This window comes from Scardinius erythrophthalmus (genome assembly GCF_964197995.2).
Source record: "Scardinius erythrophthalmus genome assembly, chromosome: 2".
In the NCBI taxonomy this organism is placed as follows: Eukaryota; Metazoa; Chordata; class Actinopteri; order Cypriniformes; family Leuciscidae; genus Scardinius; species Scardinius erythrophthalmus.
The window spans coordinates 50,115,083-50,136,237 of NC_138222.1; the positions used below are offsets into that span (position 1 = coordinate 50,115,083).

General features: G+C 36.7%; 1 protein-coding gene across 4 annotated transcripts in view; it reads left to right on the top strand.

The window, feature by feature from the left end:
• The window catches only part of arnt2 (aryl-hydrocarbon receptor nuclear translocator 2), a 79,103-nt gene that overhangs the window by 48,736 nt on the left and 9,212 nt on the right, over positions 1–21,155 (top strand). For 2 of the 4 annotated variants that reach the window (XM_081358742.1, XM_081358740.1), the window contains 6 exons: positions 4,153–4,304; positions 14,744–14,819; positions 17,066–17,189; positions 17,859–17,958; positions 18,593–18,734; positions 20,956–21,124. In XM_081358742.1, coding sequence (XP_081214868.1) covers positions 4,153–4,304; positions 14,744–14,819; positions 17,066–17,189; positions 17,859–17,958; positions 18,593–18,734; positions 20,956–21,124 — 763 coding nt within the window. The remainder of the gene's footprint in view (positions 1–4,152; positions 4,305–14,743; positions 14,820–17,065; positions 17,190–17,858; positions 17,959–18,592; positions 18,735–20,955; positions 21,125–21,155) is intronic. The other 2 variants (XM_081358741.1, XM_081358743.1) reach the window with 1 other exon arrangement.

A 21,155-nucleotide genomic window follows, 5' to 3' on the forward strand; every position in this document is an offset into this window, starting at 1 on the left:
TGCCCTGATATATCACAATCCAGAATTCCCTGGCTTCCCTGAAGTCAACTTAAGCTTTAAATTGACCTTTTAATACACATTCCTGGTTTTATAATTTTAATCTAATCTGATTTAATAACACTATGATATTAAAAAGTTTTCCCTATTTGGTGGAAACCACAAATCCCTATTTTTCAGCGTCCCACCTTCAACCTCCCATCTTCACTCTTCACTCTGTTCACAATCCAATCAATTGCAGATGGGTAAATCACAGCTAGGGAGGCACAGTATATCTGCGACTGTAGTAAAATAATAAGCTGCATTTAATATTTGTTATGTGCTTTTGTCAGCTCCCCCCCCAATATTTCTATTTAGCTTTAATTCAGTTCTAGTCATTTTAGTACTTCAACTTACTTAACTTCATTTTATTTCAGTTAGTTACCAAAGTAACATTTCTCCTTTTCACTTAATGACATTTATTTTTAATTTTATTTTTTAGTTCTAACACTAACAACACTGTTTGTTGTACATAGGCATGTATCATTTATTTAATCCAGTTTCTGTTGTTGCATCGGTTTTAAAACTAAAAGGCGTTTTTCACTTCACATTATTATAAGGTGAACATTTTTTTTGTTATCAGTTTAAAAGAATGTAGATTTATATCTATAACCAATTTATCAGTTATTGGCTTCAAAATGTAAATGATTATCAATATTGGCTCTAATTTCCATAGTTGTACTTTACAAGACATGATTTACATTGATGTTTCCCAATATATTAAACTCTATGCAGCATGGAAACTGTAAAGCGTTGAGAACACGCTCAGTAAGGCTTTTTACATTCTGTGATGTCTAAAAGCAATCACCAGGATGTTTTGCTATTATACATGTGCTTATTGTTTACTACGTACACTTCTCAGTACTTACTACCAAGATGTCTTGTAAAAATTGCCCTTCAGTGACTTCATTCAGTGACTCTTATAATAAAGCTTCCAAAAAGAGGTTTCCGTTGCAATGCAACTCTTTCTTAAAGAACTCTTTTTTTTTTCTTAGTGTGAAGGACATTTTAATAATCTGAAGAACCTTTTTACACTATAAAGAACCTTTTGTGGAATGTAAAGTTTCCATGAACATTAAAGGTTCTTTAGACCCATTGATGCCAATAGAGAACCTTTAAGTAAATTAAAACCATAAATGTCCAAACAGCGCAAGGTGCTTCTGTTAAGAGGTGCGTGTGAGTCATGTGACCTCAGGTTTGGTTTAGCGTTGACACTGAACTCTGGGTTCTGTTTCAGAGGATGAGGTGACGTTCTGAATTTTTTTTGTGTGTTTTTCCCCTCCCTCCTGAGATTTCTCAAGGCTAAAGGGAAAGTGGCCTCTTGTCGCCAAGAATAATATTCCATATCCTCTCCTCTCTCAAAGCAGGATATACATCTAAAAAAGTAAATTTTCTCTTTATTTTCTTTTAACTCACTGTATTTTTTTTTTACTCACTTGAAGTGCTGCTGGCTGTGCTGTTTGTTTAAGAGAGCCATTTTCGGCAGATACTTTATAAGGTTTTTGAACTTTGAAGATCTTTCTCGTTGTCTTTCATGCTCTGTTGAGTGGAAAGTTGTTTTCTCTGGGCACAGCTTTTTATTTAAAACAATCTCTGTACTTGGATGGGCAAACATTGCTTTAAGTGACAATAGAGGTGACTGTGTGGCGAGCATGTGGATGCAGTCCAGAGGCCGACATTTGCTCGAGATGAGCCAGTCTTGTTCCTCATACAAATGTTTTTGCATCCGTAATGTGAGGAATACTCCTTCTCATGTGTTGCTTAATGGAGTTCTGAAAGGGAAAACCCCTTTATGCATCCTAATATTGTCTTCTGTATTTATTGGTATTTGCTTTAGGAACCGATTGGTTAGATTTAGCTTATTCCTTATGTCGAGCATGGAAATAAAGATCCAGGTATATGGTTGCACCAGCTATTCGTAAGTCCACACTAGGCTTTGTAACTAGCTAGTTTGTAACTAACTCTGTACCAGTGTTATTTTAATTTTATTATAGTTTCATTCGTATTTTGAATTAGCTTTTATTTTTATATTTTTAGTTTTCATGTTTATTTTAGTAATTATTGTAATTACTATTTAGTATTGTAAATACTATGTATTATTATTTTAAATATCAATTTTAAATATCAGTTATAGCTTTTATTTATTTCCAGGTGAAAATTGTAGTGCTTAAACTTATTTGTTTATTGCTAAGGCAACATTTCTAATTTTCATTTACTTCAAGTTTTTAAACTAATATTTATATTTTATTTTATTTCAGCTTTACCTCAATTAACAGAAATGTTTTTAATAGTTTTGGTTAATGATAATAACCCTGCTTAATTTGGTTGCACCATTAGTTAAGGTTCTTAAAGGGCACCTATTATGCCCTTTTTCACAAGATGTAAAATAAGTCTCTGATGTCCCCAGAGTGTGTATGTGAAGTTTGAGCTCAAAATACCCAACATATAATTTTTTACAGCATGTTTAAATTGTCATTTTTTGGGGCTCAGAAAAACGCACCGCTTTAGTGTGTATCCCTTTAAATGCAAATGAGCTGCCGCTGGCAGCCCATAGGGCGGAGCCTCACGAGCTCGCGCTCAGAGCCAGGACAATGAGCCTCATCTGATAATATCAAAACAGAAACTCTCAGTAACGCTGTTCATTTGACCCGGAGTCGGACAATAATGCCCTCAGGGCCAGAGAATATTTGCTGTATGGAGATTGTACAGGTATAGTTTAGTTTAATTACGGTCATAACTTATTTGTTATCTGCTTTTATTCACTATTAATACAAGCCTGCTGTAGCAAACCCAGTCCGAATGATGACCAAAATATACTGAGTTCAATGAAGTTTATTGTACATCACACAAAAGATGAAGTGTTAGTTTTACTCCAGAAAATCACTGTAAGAGCTACACAGTGCACATTAAAGTCTTATCCATAAGCTCTCTCTCTCTCCCTTTCATTGTGATTAACATACACAGCGAAGTACACAAAACACTCATTACAACCAACCAACAGTAAACAAATATATACACACCTTTTCAGTGGGTGCTTAATAAACTGGAAAAACGACTCGATGAGCTGTCATAAAGTGCGTGCTCTCACTTTCATTTCTGCCGTGATCAGTAACGTTAGGCCTGTCGCTCCGGAGACTGGATAACGAACAGTACAGATCCATCCTCGAGTAACAACCGGAGTAAATGAAGATGTTCATTCTTACACCCAACAACAAAACACCTCAATCGCTTAGGAGACATTCTTGTCTACAGTTGCTCCAGCATCGAAGCACTGGTGGACTGTCTGTCCGTCCAGCTCACTCAGGGCAGGTCTATGCTCAAACTGCAGTGTCAATCAAGAGTCGTGGGAGGGGCCTGTGCAAAGTGACGTCACATTGCCCCGAATCTGAGAACGGCTTGTTCTGAGACAGTGCTTATGATTTATGGAGATTTAAAAAAAAGCACTGGGTGGATTTTTATCATTATAGGGTGTTTGTGTACACACACTGCCAACACACATTTATGTTCAAACATCATGTAAAAGTGAATTTTGCATAATAGGTGCCCTTTAAGGCAGAGCGTATCAAGTTAGGTCGTAAGGAAAATTAAATGCGTAGTTGCAGATTATGTCTTTTGCCTTCAGTAATCCAATAGCATCCTTTAATTTGTGAGCAGAAGTCGTTTAAATGCTGTGAATTTCAGTTTATCCTGCTTAGGTTGATTCTATATTTTGCCTCACATAACTAACAGTAAAAATAATTTTCCATTAAAATACAAACAATACTTAGTGATAAAATAATACGTATTTTATATGTTAATGACATTCAGAAATTGTATTTGAAATTAATAAGGAGCAATAAATATATACAGATACAAAAACGCAAGCGGAGCGATGCACACACAGGTGCACTCAAGCCACAAGTCATTTATTCACATAATGTTCTCTCTCTTAACGTAAATGATTGTTAATGTCAACATCATTATATGTCTAAAGGATTGAAGTCAGTCAGGTAAAATATGAGCTTATTGATGCAATTTGATCCCTCTACAGTCTTACACATTTAAATTTCTAAGATGTAAGTGCATGTGATGTGAATTGATGTTCTCTGTCCTCCCGTGTTCTTCTGATGCGTTTAGGTGGTCAAGCTGAAAGGGCAGGTTCTCTCAGTCATGTACCGGTTCCGGATGAAGAACCGAGAGTGGATGCTCATCAGAACCAGCAGTTTCACCTTCCAGAACCCTTATTCAGATGAGATCGAGTACATCATCTGCACCAACACCAACGTCAAGTATGTCCAAACTTTTTGTCATCCCTTTAAAGGCTGTTGCAATAGATTTGTCATACTTTGTTTGGAACAACTAAAATCCTGACTGATAATATTATTCCAAATATTGATACCCTAAAATTTTGCCAACTACAAATATTTGGCTGAAAATGAATTTTCAGTTTTGAGGGCTGAAATAATTGACCGATATGGTCAATTAGCTTTTCTCCTATGGGGCGTTTTGACTCTGTCAGCGTCTATTATGTACACACAATGTGGATAAAGATAGCTGCAAGCTGTGTGGAAGCCAGGGCTGGGTTGACAATATCGATATCTTGTTTTAATGGATCTTCATTTTGATGAACTGGTGCTGTTTTCAGTTGATGCGTGAACAAAACATCACTAAACATTATTTGTAGTGTGCCTACCATCCAGTAATCGTACTGAAATGTATCATGTCTCATGTAATTGCTACAGCTGCGTTTTAGCTGCAGAAATACTTCAATAAAAGGGTTTGTCATTAATATAATGTTACATTTACCTCAGGAAAGTCATTAATTGTCCACAGCTCCATAGTCAGCTAGAGAAAAAATCTCCAGAGAGGAGCATTTTTCTAAATATATGCACTATTATTACATTTTCATTATATTTTTACTTAAACTGTTGTCTTTTGAATAAATCTGTCTTGAAAGTTTTTATTACAGCCACCATTTAAATGTTCATATTTCAACAACAAATTTGAGTAGAAACCTAATTATATAATTAAAAATGTAAATGTCAGTGTACATATTTTTAGTGTTAATTATTACATTTGATTAATTAACTGATCATTAAATTAACTTAATTTTTGGTTTCAGTTCAGCCAAATGAAAACATCAATTTTGGTTTCAATGCTTAGCTAAAATGTAGCTAAAATGGTTTTGGTGCATCACTAATTCCAAACAGGTGCTCTTCTTCTTCTGACTGATGGTTTTAGGTAATTTCTGTAATTAGCACCTGTCAGGCACATCCATGTGACCTGCCTCAAGACATTTGGTCCTCTGGCATCAGGTCTGAAATCAATACCATTTATTCTCCTTCTGTTTAACACTTTTGAAATATTTGCCTGTTCAGCTGGTGTTGGCAGAATGGGCTTGATTTATGCCCACATTAGTCCTGTGAACTTGTAGATATGCATTTAAAGCAGGTTGTATATAGTTTGCCCTCAGGTGCTACTTTGGATCTTTATTTATTTATTTATTTTTGTCTTTTAGAATGGGTTTATCTAAGGACATGGTCCAGCGAGGAGAATATAGTCACCAAATGTTCTTTGAAAATAGAAACATGGAAACATTTAGTTCGCCTAATCTAACCTGTCAATGCACTGTTACAAAACATAACCTGACCTGTTGTCAGCTGGCTTCTGAAGCTGCTTTCCTCTAATACTATTGACTGATTGTTGCATTTTGTCCTCTCGTGGCAGTTGCACTGAACTTTCAAATTGGTTGTGAAGCAGCTTTTATCCTCCACTTGGAAAAGTTATCGAGTACGAATATATCCACAAAAACAATGACCGCCAATAGTTTTGAAAACATAGTTGCTTTTCTAGGGCCAATTAACATAAATTATTATAAAATAATCATTACAGACAAATTTTTTTATAACCACCCGTTTTACTAAAATAATGTAAAGATTAACGTTTTAGAGGAGAACAGTTTTTGCGCTCATATATGATTAGCATACATCACATCCAGTCTGGTAGTCGCATCTAGCTGAAAAAGTTTCGATGTTTTAACGTGCCTGAAGCTCAAGCTGAAGTTCTACTCTCCATTTGAAATTAAACCTCATAAGTGACTAATTTGGCAACACACTTTGATTTGAATCATTCCACTCCTTTTGTTGTTAAGCTAACAATGAAAAAAAAAGCTCTGAAAGCTTAAATAGTGAATAAAGCAGTTGTTTTTTAATTACAAGGAACTCTTTACACTTTTCAGTACTACATGAGTGATATTTATAATTAGCATTTCTCTCTGCTTCATAATGAAGGCTGTGTAATGTTGCTACCTGCCTTTTGCTGATGCCTTTGCGTCAGTAGCATTTAAACGCTGCTTAAACAGCTCACTAGGTTTGGGGAACAGAGCTTGTGTCTCTTTCTGATCCAGAATCAGTTTGAGGGAAAACTCTGTGAGTAAATACTATTGAACTTGTAGCATATAGCATAGCTTCCCGGTAATTAGCCGAGTCATGATGTATCATGAATACTGCTACATGTCTAGGTATTTTGAGCTGGTTGGAGCAGTCAATTATAGGTATAGCTTGGAAAACAGCGGTTGCAAAGTAGCTTCCACAACACTGCTAATGAATTCTACTGAATCGAGTCTGTTACAAAATGGGCATCCCCCTCTTCCATGGTCAATAAACCTTCTCATCATTTCATAATTTCCTTGCCAGTAATTCTCTTCACACAATGGAAAAAGAAGAAAGAGTCTTTGCACATCGTAATGTTTGAGCTCTTATTAGGTTCGCTGTGTGTTTGTTTTGTGTGTGGAATAAGTGTTCATATCCTGCTCTCTATTTCCATGCTACTAAACACAAAACAAATATGTCACCCACGAGAGAACCTGCTTTTTCAACAATTTTAGGTTGTGTATATATTATAAAAATCAGTTTGTATATCAGTTATATTTGGGAGAGCATTGTGCTGAAATTAACTCAGGAATGCTGTAGCTAAAGTATTTTGATACCAATTTTTATATTTATGAGGATTTATGTCAATGTTTTCTGCAGTTTACAATGCCTTTGAGAGTAATGAGATTTTTTTTTTTTTTTTACAGAAATTAATACTTTCATCCAGCAAGGATGCATTAAATTGATCAAAAGTGACAGAAAAGACATTTATAATGTTACAAAATGATGTCTATTTCAAATAAATACTGAAGACTAGAGTTATGGTGCTATAAATTCAGCTTTGCATCAAAGGAATAAATTACATTTTAAAATATTTTCAAATAGATTTTTTTTTTTTTAATTGTAATAATGATGAAGATTGTTTCAATCAAGTTAACAGTGTTTTACTTTATTTATTTTGTTAGAAATCCACATTTTTAGCTTTTGGGGTGCTGCAATCCACATCCTTTGTGGAATAAGGTGTGTGCGAATGCAGCACTTCAGTTTGTGTGCCTGCAAACTCCTGAGTGATTGTGTTTGTGTGTTGTACTTTTGGGAGAGTGTGAATATATGGGAGACATTCATCACACATGGCATCAGCTATCCCAGACTCCCCAGTCCATGACACGTGGAAGAATGCTAGAATGAGTCACCCTGGGGGCGAGAAAGGCCGTTCTTTTAATAAAGAACTGAAAGGCAGATCCTCCTTAAAATGAAATTGGATGAAAAATTATCAGTTTTACAAAAATAACAAAAAAATCCCAAATATTGCAAAATGGTGTGTTTAATCATTTTTAGACAGCAATGAAAGCAAATGAAGGCCTCTTTTGAGCTTGTTGTAAGATTTTATAGCATGATGTCAATCTGAAGCAAGTAACAGCGAAATTCAGGGGAAAAATCCTATGACAGGAGGCTGTGTTTCCAGATTGGCTAATGGCAGATTGGCTTCTTTTTTTTTTTTTAGGATAAACATTCAGTGAGAGAAACAAGAGAAAAATAATATTCACCAATAGGGTAAGAATAAGCTTAATTCTAGATAAATTCTTAATATCTAGTAAATGTAAATTCATCTTATTTTGGAGACATTGAGATATTTTCACTGGAAAACAAGTCAAGTAATGATTAAGAGAGTGTGTTTTTGCAGTGCACAGGCCAAGAAATCCCAGCATGAAAGTTATTTAAAAAAGGGCAGAAATAAACAAAGTTTTTCTCACATTAGGTGTCATTTTCTCCGTATTGACTTTGAGATTATGGGTAAATAATAAGAGCAGCAGGTACCAGTGAGATGAATATTCATGCACAGCAGTGCCAAGGTGAGACGGCAGCTTCAGGGCTCCAGACGTGCAAACTGCCTGCAGATAGACAGTAATGTTGTGGGTGAGAGAGGGCATGGAGAGAGGAAGAAGGTGGAAAGACGCCGATAAACACTCACCCCTCAGACAGACGGTGTGGTAGGTAAGCAGATGAGATGTAAACAGCAAGAATAGAGCCAAATTCTTGGTGTCACAGACTGACGTGCTGTGTTTAAAGGAGTTGTTTAAGAAAGAGGCAATTCAGGCATTATTTTCTTTCCCTCATGTCATCCCTCACCTGCATGCTGCTGTTGTTCTGTCTATATCTTCTCTGCACAATGAACGTTCATAATGACCACGTCTGTCAAGCTCCAAAAACACCATAAAAGTAGCTTGTATGATTTGTGCTCTATATTCAGGTCTTCAGACATCTAATTTAGGTTATTTATGCAAAATCCCCTGTGCGGCAGTTCTCAAATCTCATTCCTCATTCTATATATTTGAACAAATGAAAGAACCAGTGACATTTGCCATAAATGATGTCAGTCTCTGTGCAATTGCAAATGAGGTTTCAGAGTGTCTGCAGAAGGCAAGATTATCATTGAATTACAAGTCTCATTAAGAAGTCTCTTATTCTCACCAAGGCTAAATTTATTTGAATAAAATACAGTAAATACAGTCACTTTGTGAAATAATATTACAATTTAAATGGACTGTGCTTTGTATTTGAAAGTATTTTAAAATGTAATTTATTCCTGTGATGCAAAGCTGAATTTTCAGCATCATTACTTCTTCAGTCTTCAGTGTCACATGATCCTTCAGAAGTCATTTTAATATGCTGATTTGCTGCTCATGATAATACGTTTCTTCTTTTTTTTTCAATGTTGAATTTTTGTTGTTGTTGTGCTGCTTAGTATTTTTGTGGAAACCGTAATACATTTGTTTCAGGATTCTTTGGTGAATAGAAAGTCCTAAAGAACAGCATTTATTTGAAATCTTAACATTAACATTAATTGTTAATTGTTATTAATTGTCTTTTGTGTCACTTTCAATTAATTTAATGCATCCTTGCTGAATTAAAGTATTATTGACCCCAAAGATACACACACACAATATTTTTCAGTCTTTTGTTATATATAAAAGGCTGAAACATTTTGAAGGTTTTTGTTGTTGTTATATTGCTTGGCCTTAGTGTCCAGCCATGTTTGTCTTCTAAGCAGGGTTGCTCAATGGGACAGTGATTAATCATTGGGGTTCACCTGGGGTTTGAATCTATAGTCTTTGTGTTTACAGCTTTAACCGTAATGCCACACCACCACAAGACCTAGATACCCGTCTAGAGACATCTCCATATAAAGGACGTTGAGAAAAAACATCACAGAAACAAAATAGACCGATCATTAGTAACTCTGAAACAAAAGTTTAGATATTTTCTTACAGGCGCCAGACAGACACACAGATCACGCCACTGTCAAAGCTGCTGGACGAGTGCGCTGGATGAATGGATAGTATTCAGAGGTGCTGCACGGTGAACTTTTTTTGTCTTGAGAGAACATTTGATACTATGATATACACTGTAAAGTGCTGATGTATTATTGCAGAGTTATGTGCTTTTGCTGAGCAAAGGAGTGTACAAACTAAAAGAGAAATGCTCATGAAATGAATTGGGCTGACATCAAACCATAAATACAGTTTTGTATGGAAACGTAACTGCAAAACTAAAATGCTGTTTGCCAACATTACTTATTCTTTCTTCAACCAGGAAGAAACTGATCCAGATGCAGGTTTTAGCAAAGATGAAAGTTTGTTTAGTTGTCTCAGAATTATAGCATTATTAATGATCAATTATCATTAACAATAAATAAAAATAATTAGCCTATCAATCCGGATGAGACCAACATGACATTTGTGTTTTGAATGAGAGTGTGCTGGTGTCTGTTTAACAAGCTTAACCATCAAGACATAAAGCATCTAGAAAGAGCATGCTGTTAGTTCATGCTTTAAGGGTGAACAACATGGCTGTTAGCGATGACTCAGAATGACTAGTCAACTAGGATAAGTAGATTGGATTCACATTTTTTTTTAAATAATTTATTTAAATCTATTTTTAGCAGAGCAATTTGGAGATGCAGTTAAGAATTAATTCAAATAAATTCTCCCGAACCTATGAGTAGGCAGGATTTAAAGACATTTCTCAATGTTTGGCGGGCAGCAAACTTTTGTCAACCCAGACAACCCACCAACTAGCTGAAAAACAGAAATTCATACTGGTCCCAGTGAGTTTCAACAGAGATGTTGAGCTTCTGGAAATAATGAATCAGTGCATGTTCTTCTCTTGTGTCTCTTTTTTTCTGTGTCTTGTCTGTCTGCTTGTCTCAATTTATATCTGTCTCTCTCAGCATGCATGCATGGTCCAGTTTCGCGCTGCCTTCTCCTCCCTTGTTGCCATGACAACCGCGATCCGTCCTATAGGTTCAATTACACTCGCATCCACCGAGACTCTTCCCATTCAGAAACGTGTGGCAGTCACCCAAGCACAGGCGACACGTTACCGGCTCATGATTTCCCATGCCGAGATGAAAGTTCTGTGGCGTCCTTGTAATCGTTTTTCATATTTAGAGACATAGTGAGTTAATTGCAGAGGAAGGCAGGGGAGAGTTTGAGTTCCTGTGGAAACTTGGATGCTTGGATGTTTTTGCCCTTTTTACATTTTTGTTTCAGTTCTTCCCCTCCGTTGTTTCTGTTCTCAAGAAGTTCAAGTGTAGTTCAGTGTTTTGGGTTTAATCCATCTCATTCCATTGTTGGTCCAGGTGGCCTAGTGTGCTCTGCGCACATTTCAAACCGCTAATATCTGGGTCTGTGTGTGTTCTCATGGGCAATTTCCAACCACCTCTTGATATAATAGTTTTTTTTTCTTTTCAGGGTAATATGATTTCCTTTAGATAGGAAAAGCACCCCTTTTCATTTGCAGGTATATTTGAAGCTCCATGACACATCGTATTGATAGTGAAACTGAACAAAGATATCTTATAATAAGAGCTTTGCTTCTCAGTAGGGAATTTCCATTCAGCTCAAAAGCAGCCTGAGAATCTGTTTTCCTTAGAAACACACCAGCTCTGTTCCAAAACCTAGTGAGCGGCCCACATAGGTAGGATTTTAAGGCATCGAAGATGCATGTTTGATGCAAACGTTAGGCAGTGTGATTATGCTGAGACACCATTGCATGTGTAGTTTGTGCAGAGTGCAACCCCATAATGCATTGTGACAAGCTCTCTGTTTAATCCACCCTAGTCCACCCAAGATTGCATATGAAAGACATGCTGATTTTTTTATATATTGTATTCAATCCTGTAAAATATTAATAAAAATAGTGCGGTTTATTTTAAAATGTACTATTTTCCTCAAAGCCTAAAACCTTTGTGTTGGCAGTTAAGAAATTAAACCACTAAACCTCACAATATACTATTCTATTTAATACTCTATAAAATTATATTACCAATAGTATAGTCCGTATTGGAGTATTACAAATACATAGTCTACTGTCTACATTGGCAGCTGAATAGGCAGCATCCTAACTGAATGGACCCTCATAAGTAACCCACTTGGTGCGCTCTAGTCTACTTTTGGCGCTTTTCCATTATCAGTACCAGCTTGACTCGACTCGCCTCGTCTCGGCTCGGCTCGCTTTTCGCTCCGTTTTTCATTGCAGATAGTACCTCCACAATAGTACCTGGTCGTCATAGCGATGCCGCAGGAAACTACCGTGACTTAATCTTCTACGCGACACACACCCGCTACCCACACAAAAGGACAATGGAGGAAATCGAGTGTATGCTGTTTTTGGATGTTTTTGTTTTTACTGTTTTTTATTCAGGATACTCTGTCTGGCGTGTGCAATGACGACGCAGTAAATAGTGACTATTCTCTCTGACCAATCAGCAGTCTGCCGTGTTTTCACGTCACATTTTAGTATCGCCTCAGCTCGCTTAGAACCTCGCCGGAGGTGGTACGAAAAAAAGTACCTGGAAGCAGGTACAGGTACAACTTTTACACAGTGGAAAACCAAACAAAGGCGAGGCGAGTTGGTACTGTGTAGTGAAAAAGCGTCAATAGACAGCAACTCTTTCTTATATAATGGGATGCACAAATGAAACTCTGTGGTTGTTTCAATAACATTTGCTTTTAGAATGTACAGTCACATGAGAAAGAAAGTACACCCTTTTTTATCTGGTCTTTAGCAGGTCTTAAAATTAAATAAAGAAAACCTCAGATGAAAGACAACACATGACATGACACATTGTCTTTATTTATTTAACAAAAATAAAGGCAAAATGAAGACATGTGACAAACTAAGTACACCTTATGATTTAATTGCTTTTTGAACCACATTTAGCAGCAATAACTTGAAGCAATCATTTTCTATGTGACTTTATCAGTCTCTCACTGTCACATCGTTGTGGAGGAATTTCGGCCCACTCTTTTTACAATGTTGCTTCAGTTCATTGATGTTTGTGGGCGTCTGTTTATGCACAGCTCTCTTAAGGTCCCGCCACAGGATTTCAGTCAGGTTGAGGTCTGGACTCTGACAGGGCCAGTGCAACACCTTGATTCTTTTCTTTTTCAACCATTTTGTTGTAGATTTGCTGGTATGCTTGGGATCAATGTTCTGTTGCATGACCCAATTTCGGTCATGTCTTAGCTGTCGGACAGATGGCCTCACTTTTTGCTCTGGAATATTTTCATATGCAGAGGAGTTTATGGTCGACTCAAGTTGCCCAGGTCCTGTGGCTGCAAAACAAGCCCATATCATCACCCCTCCACCACCGTGCTTAACAGTTGGGATGAGGTGTTTTTGCTGATACTGTGTTTGGTGTTCATCAAACGTGGCGCTGTGCATTATGGCCAAACATCTCCACTTTGGTCTCGTATGTCCAAAGGACATTGTTCCAGAAGTCTTGTGGTTTTTTCAGATGCAAATTTGCAAACCTAAGCCATTCTGCTGTGTTCTTTTTAAAGAGAAGAGGCTTTCAACCCTTACAAACAAGCCATGCTTGTTCAGTCTTTTTCTAATTGTACTGTCATGAACTTTAATATTTAACATGCTAACTGAATGAATGAATGAACGCATTTATATAGCGCTTTCATAAGTACTACTGTACACCCAAAGCACTTTACAATTGGATCCGGTAATCTCTCCTCAACCACCACCACCAGTGTGCAGCATCCACTTGGATGATGCGACGGCAGCCACAGAACAACGGCGCCAGTGCGCTCACCACACACCAGCTATAGGTGGAGGGGAGAGAGAGTGATAGAGCCAATTCAGTTGATGGTTATTATTAGGAGGCCATGATTGACAAGGGCCATTGGATGGAATTTGGCCAGGACACCGGGGTTACACCCCTACTCTTTACCAGAAGTGCCATGAGATTTTTAATGACCACAGATAGTCAGGACCTCGGTTTAACATCTCATCCGAAGGACTGAGGCCTGTAGAATCTGATGTAGCGCGGGTTTTGCAGTTTCTCTGAGCACTGCACGGTCTGACCTTGGGGTGAATTTGCTGGGACGTCCACTCCTAGGAAGATTGACAACTGTCTTGAATGTTTTCCAGTTGTGAATAATCTTCCTCACTGTTGAATGATAGACTTCAATTTGTTTGGAAATAACCTTGTAACCCTTTCTAGATTGACAGGCAGCAGCAACTGCTTCTCTAAGATCATTGCTGGTGTCTTTCCTCCTTGCCATCGTGTTAACACATGCGTGAATCCTCCAGACCAGCAAACTGCCAAAACCTCTGCTTTCTGATGCTTGCTGATGATCAATTAATCAATTAATTTGATTAGCAGCGCATGACTGCTACTTAAACTCTTAATTCGGAAGCAGTAAGGGTGCACTTAGTTTGTCACCCATGCCTTCTCCATTTTGGCCTAGTTTTTGCTAAACAAACCATGACACTGTGTAATATGTCAAGTGTTGTTATTCATCTGAGGTTGTATTTACCTAACTTTAAGAACTGCCAAGGACTAGATGAAAAGCAAAAAAATAGATGCAAATAAAATAAATTATTATAAAATTATAAATAAAAAATAATTATTCATCTATTTAAAAAATGTTTATGTAAAATAAATAATAATAAATATAAATACATATATTAAAAAACAATTCCCCTCAGAAGTAGTGTTATATGAGCTGTAAGCCACTAAATCACTGCAGTAAAATGTACTGTGCATCACTTTTGATAAGAAAGCGCATGCTACATTCATAATAACATATGAATACACTATTTCACATATAGGCTGATTTTTGGCTTTGATGATCTTAGGCAATGTATTAAGAATATGGATTGGAGTGTTATGTATATGATTGATCTGTTTTTACTGAAACCGAATATTCATTTGAGGTCGTTTATCGGACTACTAAATCTATCTACATGCTCAGTTAATGATGCCTTTAATCAAACTGGAATATGATAAACAGCAGGTGTTGATGTTAAAGTTGTATGTTGGTTGTGTTTTATTCCAGGCAGCTTCAGCAGCAGCAGCAGGCCGAACTGGAGGTTCACCAGAGAGATGGACTGACTGCTTATGACCTGTCGCAGGTGCGCATACACACTTTTCTCTTAGTTTGTCATTTAGTCACCTAACCCTTACAGGTGCATTACTCTTTTTAGCCTGTGTAGTATGTATAATTTATCCTCCTTCATTTTATATGCAAGTCCCTCCATTAGTGTCACAGCTGAGCCTTTTTTAGATTTATGCTTTGAACTGAATATCAGACAGTGAAGCTCCCACAGGAAAATTTTATTATCTAGAAGTGTAGAAGCTCAAGAGACTTAATGGAGTTAACTGTCATGTTTGATCAACTTCGTCTCAGATGTTTCTCCGAAAATCCCTTAGTTATTGTTGTTACACTATACATACTATATACTTTATACTAAATAGAGTTTAGAGCTATAAAATGAATGTGGATGATAATGGATCTGATCTTTTGGTTTTGGGGACATTTGATGAGAAATGAGAGTTCGTATTGCGATATATGATGTTTGATTGTCGATTGCTAAATCTGTGGAAACTCTAGACCAGGTTTTCTCAAATTGGGGTTTGAAAGTTAATGAAAAGCTAATAATTTAATAAAATCATAAAAATGTAAAATTAAAATAAATAAATAATAAAAACAAAATCAAAATAAAACACTTGCTAAAGAAGTTGGAATATTTTATTTGTTTAACTGCTTGTCATGTGACCATTTACTGACATCAGAGAACTGTGAACATGCCAATGTGTTGTTCAGTTATTGAAATATTGACTTTTTTCATAAAATAACAGACTTTAGCAAAAATCTCCATTTGTTCTCTATTTAATCTTATTGCTGTCTTGGAGAAACAGTTGAGAAACAAGCAGTAGACAGATCTTCTCCCTTAGCTTTTCTGTTGTATCAAATTGGTTTTAGGTTTATAATCTAATTATATTAAAACAAATTTATTAAAAAAAAATTTGCAATGAAAATAGACAATATTACTGTTAAATTACAACATATTATTTTTATACTAAGTGAAAAGTCACTTAGTACACTTATTGTAAACTGTTGTTTTTAATTAAATTGTTATTTGGCATGCTTTGTGATTGTGTAATTCATTGTCTTACAAAATAAAGTCAGCGTTAAATTATAATTGACCATATTTATTTTTTATTTCACTGATCTTATTATAAACAATTCATCCATGCATTTATTTATCTTTTATTTTTACAAAATATTGTAATCTTTAAACAAAATATACTCTTAATTTGCTCATCCTGTGAAATGCTCTTTTGATGACGCGCTGCAGCCATTATCATTCAGTTCTGCCTCTATTCCAGTGAGCAATGCTAATTTTTTTACAATACAGTCAACAAGTAATATCTTTAACTCTTTTAATCCTTGTTTGATAAAATGGAAATGTCACAATATGGTAGTAAAATCAGTTGCAACTTTAATTTCATGCCTACTTTAAGTACTCGTATGTTTTTTTTGTTGTTGTTGTTGTTTTTTTGTTTTTGTTTTTTTTTTATACTTGTTTGCTTCAAATATGAGTTTGTAATGTTGTGATTCATCTTAAAGCTAGTTGATTTAATTCATGGCTCAGAATTTGAATGGATAAAAAAAATGGAAATATTTTTTCAGAATCAGAATCAATATCAGAATCAATTTCACTGTAAAAGTATGAGGTCACTGTTGTGTGCTTTATGCTTGACGGCATGTGCTAGTTTGTGTGGTATGCATGCCAGAATTGCTTAAAGCACTGTATGTTACTTTGGGTAATGACTGATAAATGCAATAGAGAATCTGCATCATTTTGGTAATTTTGGCTGTGGACTGTTAACTCCCTCTCTGTGAAATCTGTGCTATAAAAATAGGACAGTAACACATATAACACCCATTGTTTGGAATATGCCCTCTGTCTTCATCTTTCACAACTTTTTCAACTTGATGCACATTTGCTTTGAGTCATAAGTGATAATGTTGTTATGCTATATCATATGCTGTTTATGTAAAAGGGGTCATTTGAGTCAATCTTAATAAAGCAGTGAGGATTATTTGTTGAAAATAGATAACTCCTCACACATGGGATCTTGGGTAGCGCCCAACAGCATTTACAATCTATATGGATGTTTAACGCCTGTCTGCAATTTAAAAAGCGACTTTTTTTGGTCATCATTATTGATTCCTGAGCTTGCAGTTTAACACTTTCAGTGAAGTTACGTTTGTGATCCTTGTGGCATTCACTTAATCTCTTATTTAGCATTTAGTTTTCATTCCAGTTAAATAATCAATAACAAACTGACCCTCTCACGTTGACACCCACAGGTGCCAGTTGCCAGTGTGCAATCCGGCGTTCATGAGGCGGGCAAGACCATCGACAAAGCCGATTCACTGTTCTCCCAGGAGAGAGACCCTCGCTTCAGTGACATGTACACAGGGATCTCTGGATGTATGTTCTTAGATATATTTCATGTGACTAGCACTGCATCACACACTGATTTTAATCTAAACAAGCAATTTACTGTAATTTTGCTTAATGTAATTACAAAGCCTATGCATGTCTGCCAGATAGAATTTATATACTCTTTTAATGCATGGTATGATATGTTTACAATGTATGATTGCTGCAGTTGGTAGGTATTACAACGAATTTACAAAGAAATTAAGACGGAAATTCCAGCTAAAACACGTAGAATCCAGCTTCTAATGGTCAAAGTCAGTTATTTAGGGTCATTAGCTGGTCCAGGCTGGTTTAGCTGGGTAATTCTGTTAACGTTACATGTCTTTCCTCTGTAAATACTTACAGATATATAACATTTTATATATATACAAGATATACTTTTTCTTTACTAAAATATATACGGCTAAAAATAATTTATTATATTATTGCATATGCAAAAACAAAAATGATTCCAAGCTGGTTTTGCTTTTAATTCTAATAAGTTTGCATGTCTGTCTTCTGTAGTTTGTCTCTATTTTTCTGTTCTTTTTTTCTCAGTCTTTGTAGCCGATAAAGATGCTGTGATGTGTTGTGTGACTGTCTCCTTTCTTAAATGTAGTCATTCAATAACTGTGAGCATGATAAGGATCTTTGTTTATTGGGTTTGTTTGTGTTTAGCTGATAAAAAGATGATGGTTCCCTCCTCCACTGCTGGTGGGCAGCAGTTATACTCTCAAGGCAGCCCGTTCCAGCCCGGACACTCTGGCAAGAGCTTCGGGTATGGATGAACACATTTCACTACTATGTAACCCACTACTTTAAAAACCTGTTCACAACAAGTTTTTCAAATGAAATGCGAATACACTCTGGTCATTATATTCTTTTATGCAGAATACGACCCCTGATTTCACAGTTTTCATGTGCTATAATGCAAAATCACTAAAATGTTACTGATACACTACTGTTCAAAAGTTTGGGTTAGTAATTGTAATAAGTTTAGTAATTTTATACTGTAATAATATTTCACAAAATGACAAAAATCCGCAAGGCATCATGAAAGCCCGCGGCGAGTGTTGACGCGATGTGATTTCTGCCCAGTGTTCTGAATGTCAAAGTGACGAAATTCAATGAAGCGCAAGTAAACGGCGATATTGATAATGGAATATACCAGGATGTAATGTTAATTATCTTTGGAGTCAATGTCAGGTGAATTGAGAACAATTATTTTTTTTTTTTTGCTGATCATGACTGTATTTGTGGCATTATTGCATTAGATTACCTATGTTGTGTTGTGCATTTGATAGGGAATATATAGTTTATAGTCTGTGCCTGCCTGCCTGGTGTGAATAGGCCTTCAGACGTTTGGCAGAGAATCAAGAGGAATGTCATAATGTGGTGCGTGTGTCTTTCAGCTCATCTGTGATCCACGTCCCAGGCGTCAATGACATCCAGTCCACAGCTGGTTCAGCTGGACAGAACCTAACCCAGATATCCCGGCAGATCAACGCCGGCCAGGTGTCCTGGACAGGAAGCCGACCACCCTTCTCCGGCCAGGTGAGAATGAACCCATCGCTGCCTTTGCATGCCTGCGCCGGCAGCTTGCCACTGGCACTCTATTCTCCGTCAGATTAATTAAAGTAATGGAACATTCCTCTTTAGCATTGTGATGGGAGAATTGAAACCAGATCCACGTTTGGATGTGGAGCAGTGGCTGAAAAAGATAATTCAGGGCAAAGCAGTAGAAAAATATGTATTTTAATACTTGCCTTACCAAAAATAATATGTAAGTAGTATGTATGTACAGTATATTTAAGACAAATATGTAGAATTATTTATTTTAATAGTAAAGATAACCAAAAAATATATACTTTTTTCTATTCCAAAAATATACAACTAAAAATGATTTATTTTATTAAATATACAAAAAAAAGATTGTTTTTATTTTCAAACTGGATATCTGTATAACTGCAAACATTAAGTGCAACTAAAGTAATATGAACCAATAAGAGGGGGAACAAAATTGGAACATATTAAATAGACTCTTAAATAGTCTTTTAGGTCATGCTTAATGTCGAGTCCTGCCATTAGAGAAGGTTACCGGGGTTTGTGAAGAACCTTGCGTGTGCCGTTCATGATATGTGTGTTTTTAATCATCTCTGATGAATGTGTTTGTGTATGCTTTATGGTCTGTCATCTGTCTCTTTAGGAAGCAATAAATTGCATGCATATCATTTTAATGTCATGTCATATTTGTAATGTCTTTAATAATAACATATGCAAAGTCATTCCCAATATTAAGCCCTTTGTTATGCAGAAGAGCAGAGAAATGTTAGTACACAAGTAGCTCTGCGGTTCTCCATTGATTAAAAGTAAAGCTTGTTGTCTGCAGCTGTCATTGTGTGATTGCAGTGGTTTCCTTTCTGCCCAGCCCAGTTAAGACTTTTAGCTTGATTGTAAGATCTGATTTACGGCTGTCTTGAGTTTGACATGAAATGGAAAGTGTTGAGGTCTTATTTGTTCTTAAAACACTTTAAAACAACTGTCCTTACCGAGTTTGTGATTAAAGTTCAAAAGAACAGTGTAGCAAGGTTAGTTGTTATGGGAAGGAGGCAGCAGGAACCGGCGAACATTGAAAGACTTTTTAAATAAATAAATAAACAAATACAATACGAAAGTAAAGACTGCAGCCCCTCACGGACGACTGCTGACACACATAATAAAACGCAACATAAAATCCAGGCCTGTCCTCTCTCGTCCTTCACGATCGTCGCTCCTCCTTTTATGCTTCCGCTCCTCCTTGAGAGATGCGAGACCGGTGCGTCGCACAGGTGTCGCTCATCATTAATCACACCACCGGCCTCGCACCGTTCTCTCACGGCCCTCGGCCTCATCCTGCTCGTCACAAACAGCATTTATTTTAAATAAAAATGTTTTGGCTCTGTTTACACCTGGTATTAAGATGCGTTTTGGTCGATCAGATCACATGTAGACGAGGGAGACACTTTACCGTTTACACCTGGTGTTTTAATCTGTCTCTTTTGTCCACTTTCAACCACTTCTGTCCTGATTTCTTCGAGGGGAGGGTCTATGAGCTGATAAATATATATGGGCTTTTTCAGATCTTTCGGTCTATTGGACAAAAAAAAAGCTCACACAATTTATATATGAACGCACCAGGTTGACATTGAATGGTAAAACATACGAAGAGCATCAACTTTCATTTCTGCTCTGATAGCCACAAGACCATGCCGAAAGCTGTGAGTGCGTGTTAGAAACAAGGAATGGTGAGGAGAACATTGTGCTTGGTACGTTTTTCATCTTTAAACCAAACTTGGGTCTTCAGCCGACAAAGTTTGAATCCCGTCTGGCTAGTGCTCTTCCCGTAATGTTTGCGCATTAGATCAGTAGGCGTGGAGTAGATTCTTTTGTGACTGTTAGAACACATTCAACCACATAAGCGTCTACACTGCGAAAGCAATCTGGTCGAATGTGTTTTCAACTACCTCTGGAAGTGGTTAAAAGTGGACAAACTCAAAACGTCTCAGACCCTGTTCACACCTGTGTTCAGCATCGTTCACTTTTGATCCAATTGACCAAAGTGCATCTTAATACCAGGTGTAAACAGGTCCTTATAAATGTCTTTACTGTCACTTTTGATCAGTTTAATGCATCCTTCCTGAATAAAAGTAATAATTTCTTTCCAAAAAAAACATACTGACCCGATTTTCCACTGTATATTAACATCATCATCATGTCTCCTGTCATTCCACCACAGCAGCAGATTCAAACTCAGTCCAATAAGGCTCAATCCTCACCATTCGGCATTGGCTCCAGCCACAGCTACCAGGCCGACCCGTCCTCATACAGCCCTCTGTCCAGCCCCGCCACCTCCTCGCCCTCTGGAAATGCCTACTCCAACCTGGCCAATCGCAGCGCTGCTTTTGGTAAGATCTGTTCATTTATGACAATAAATTG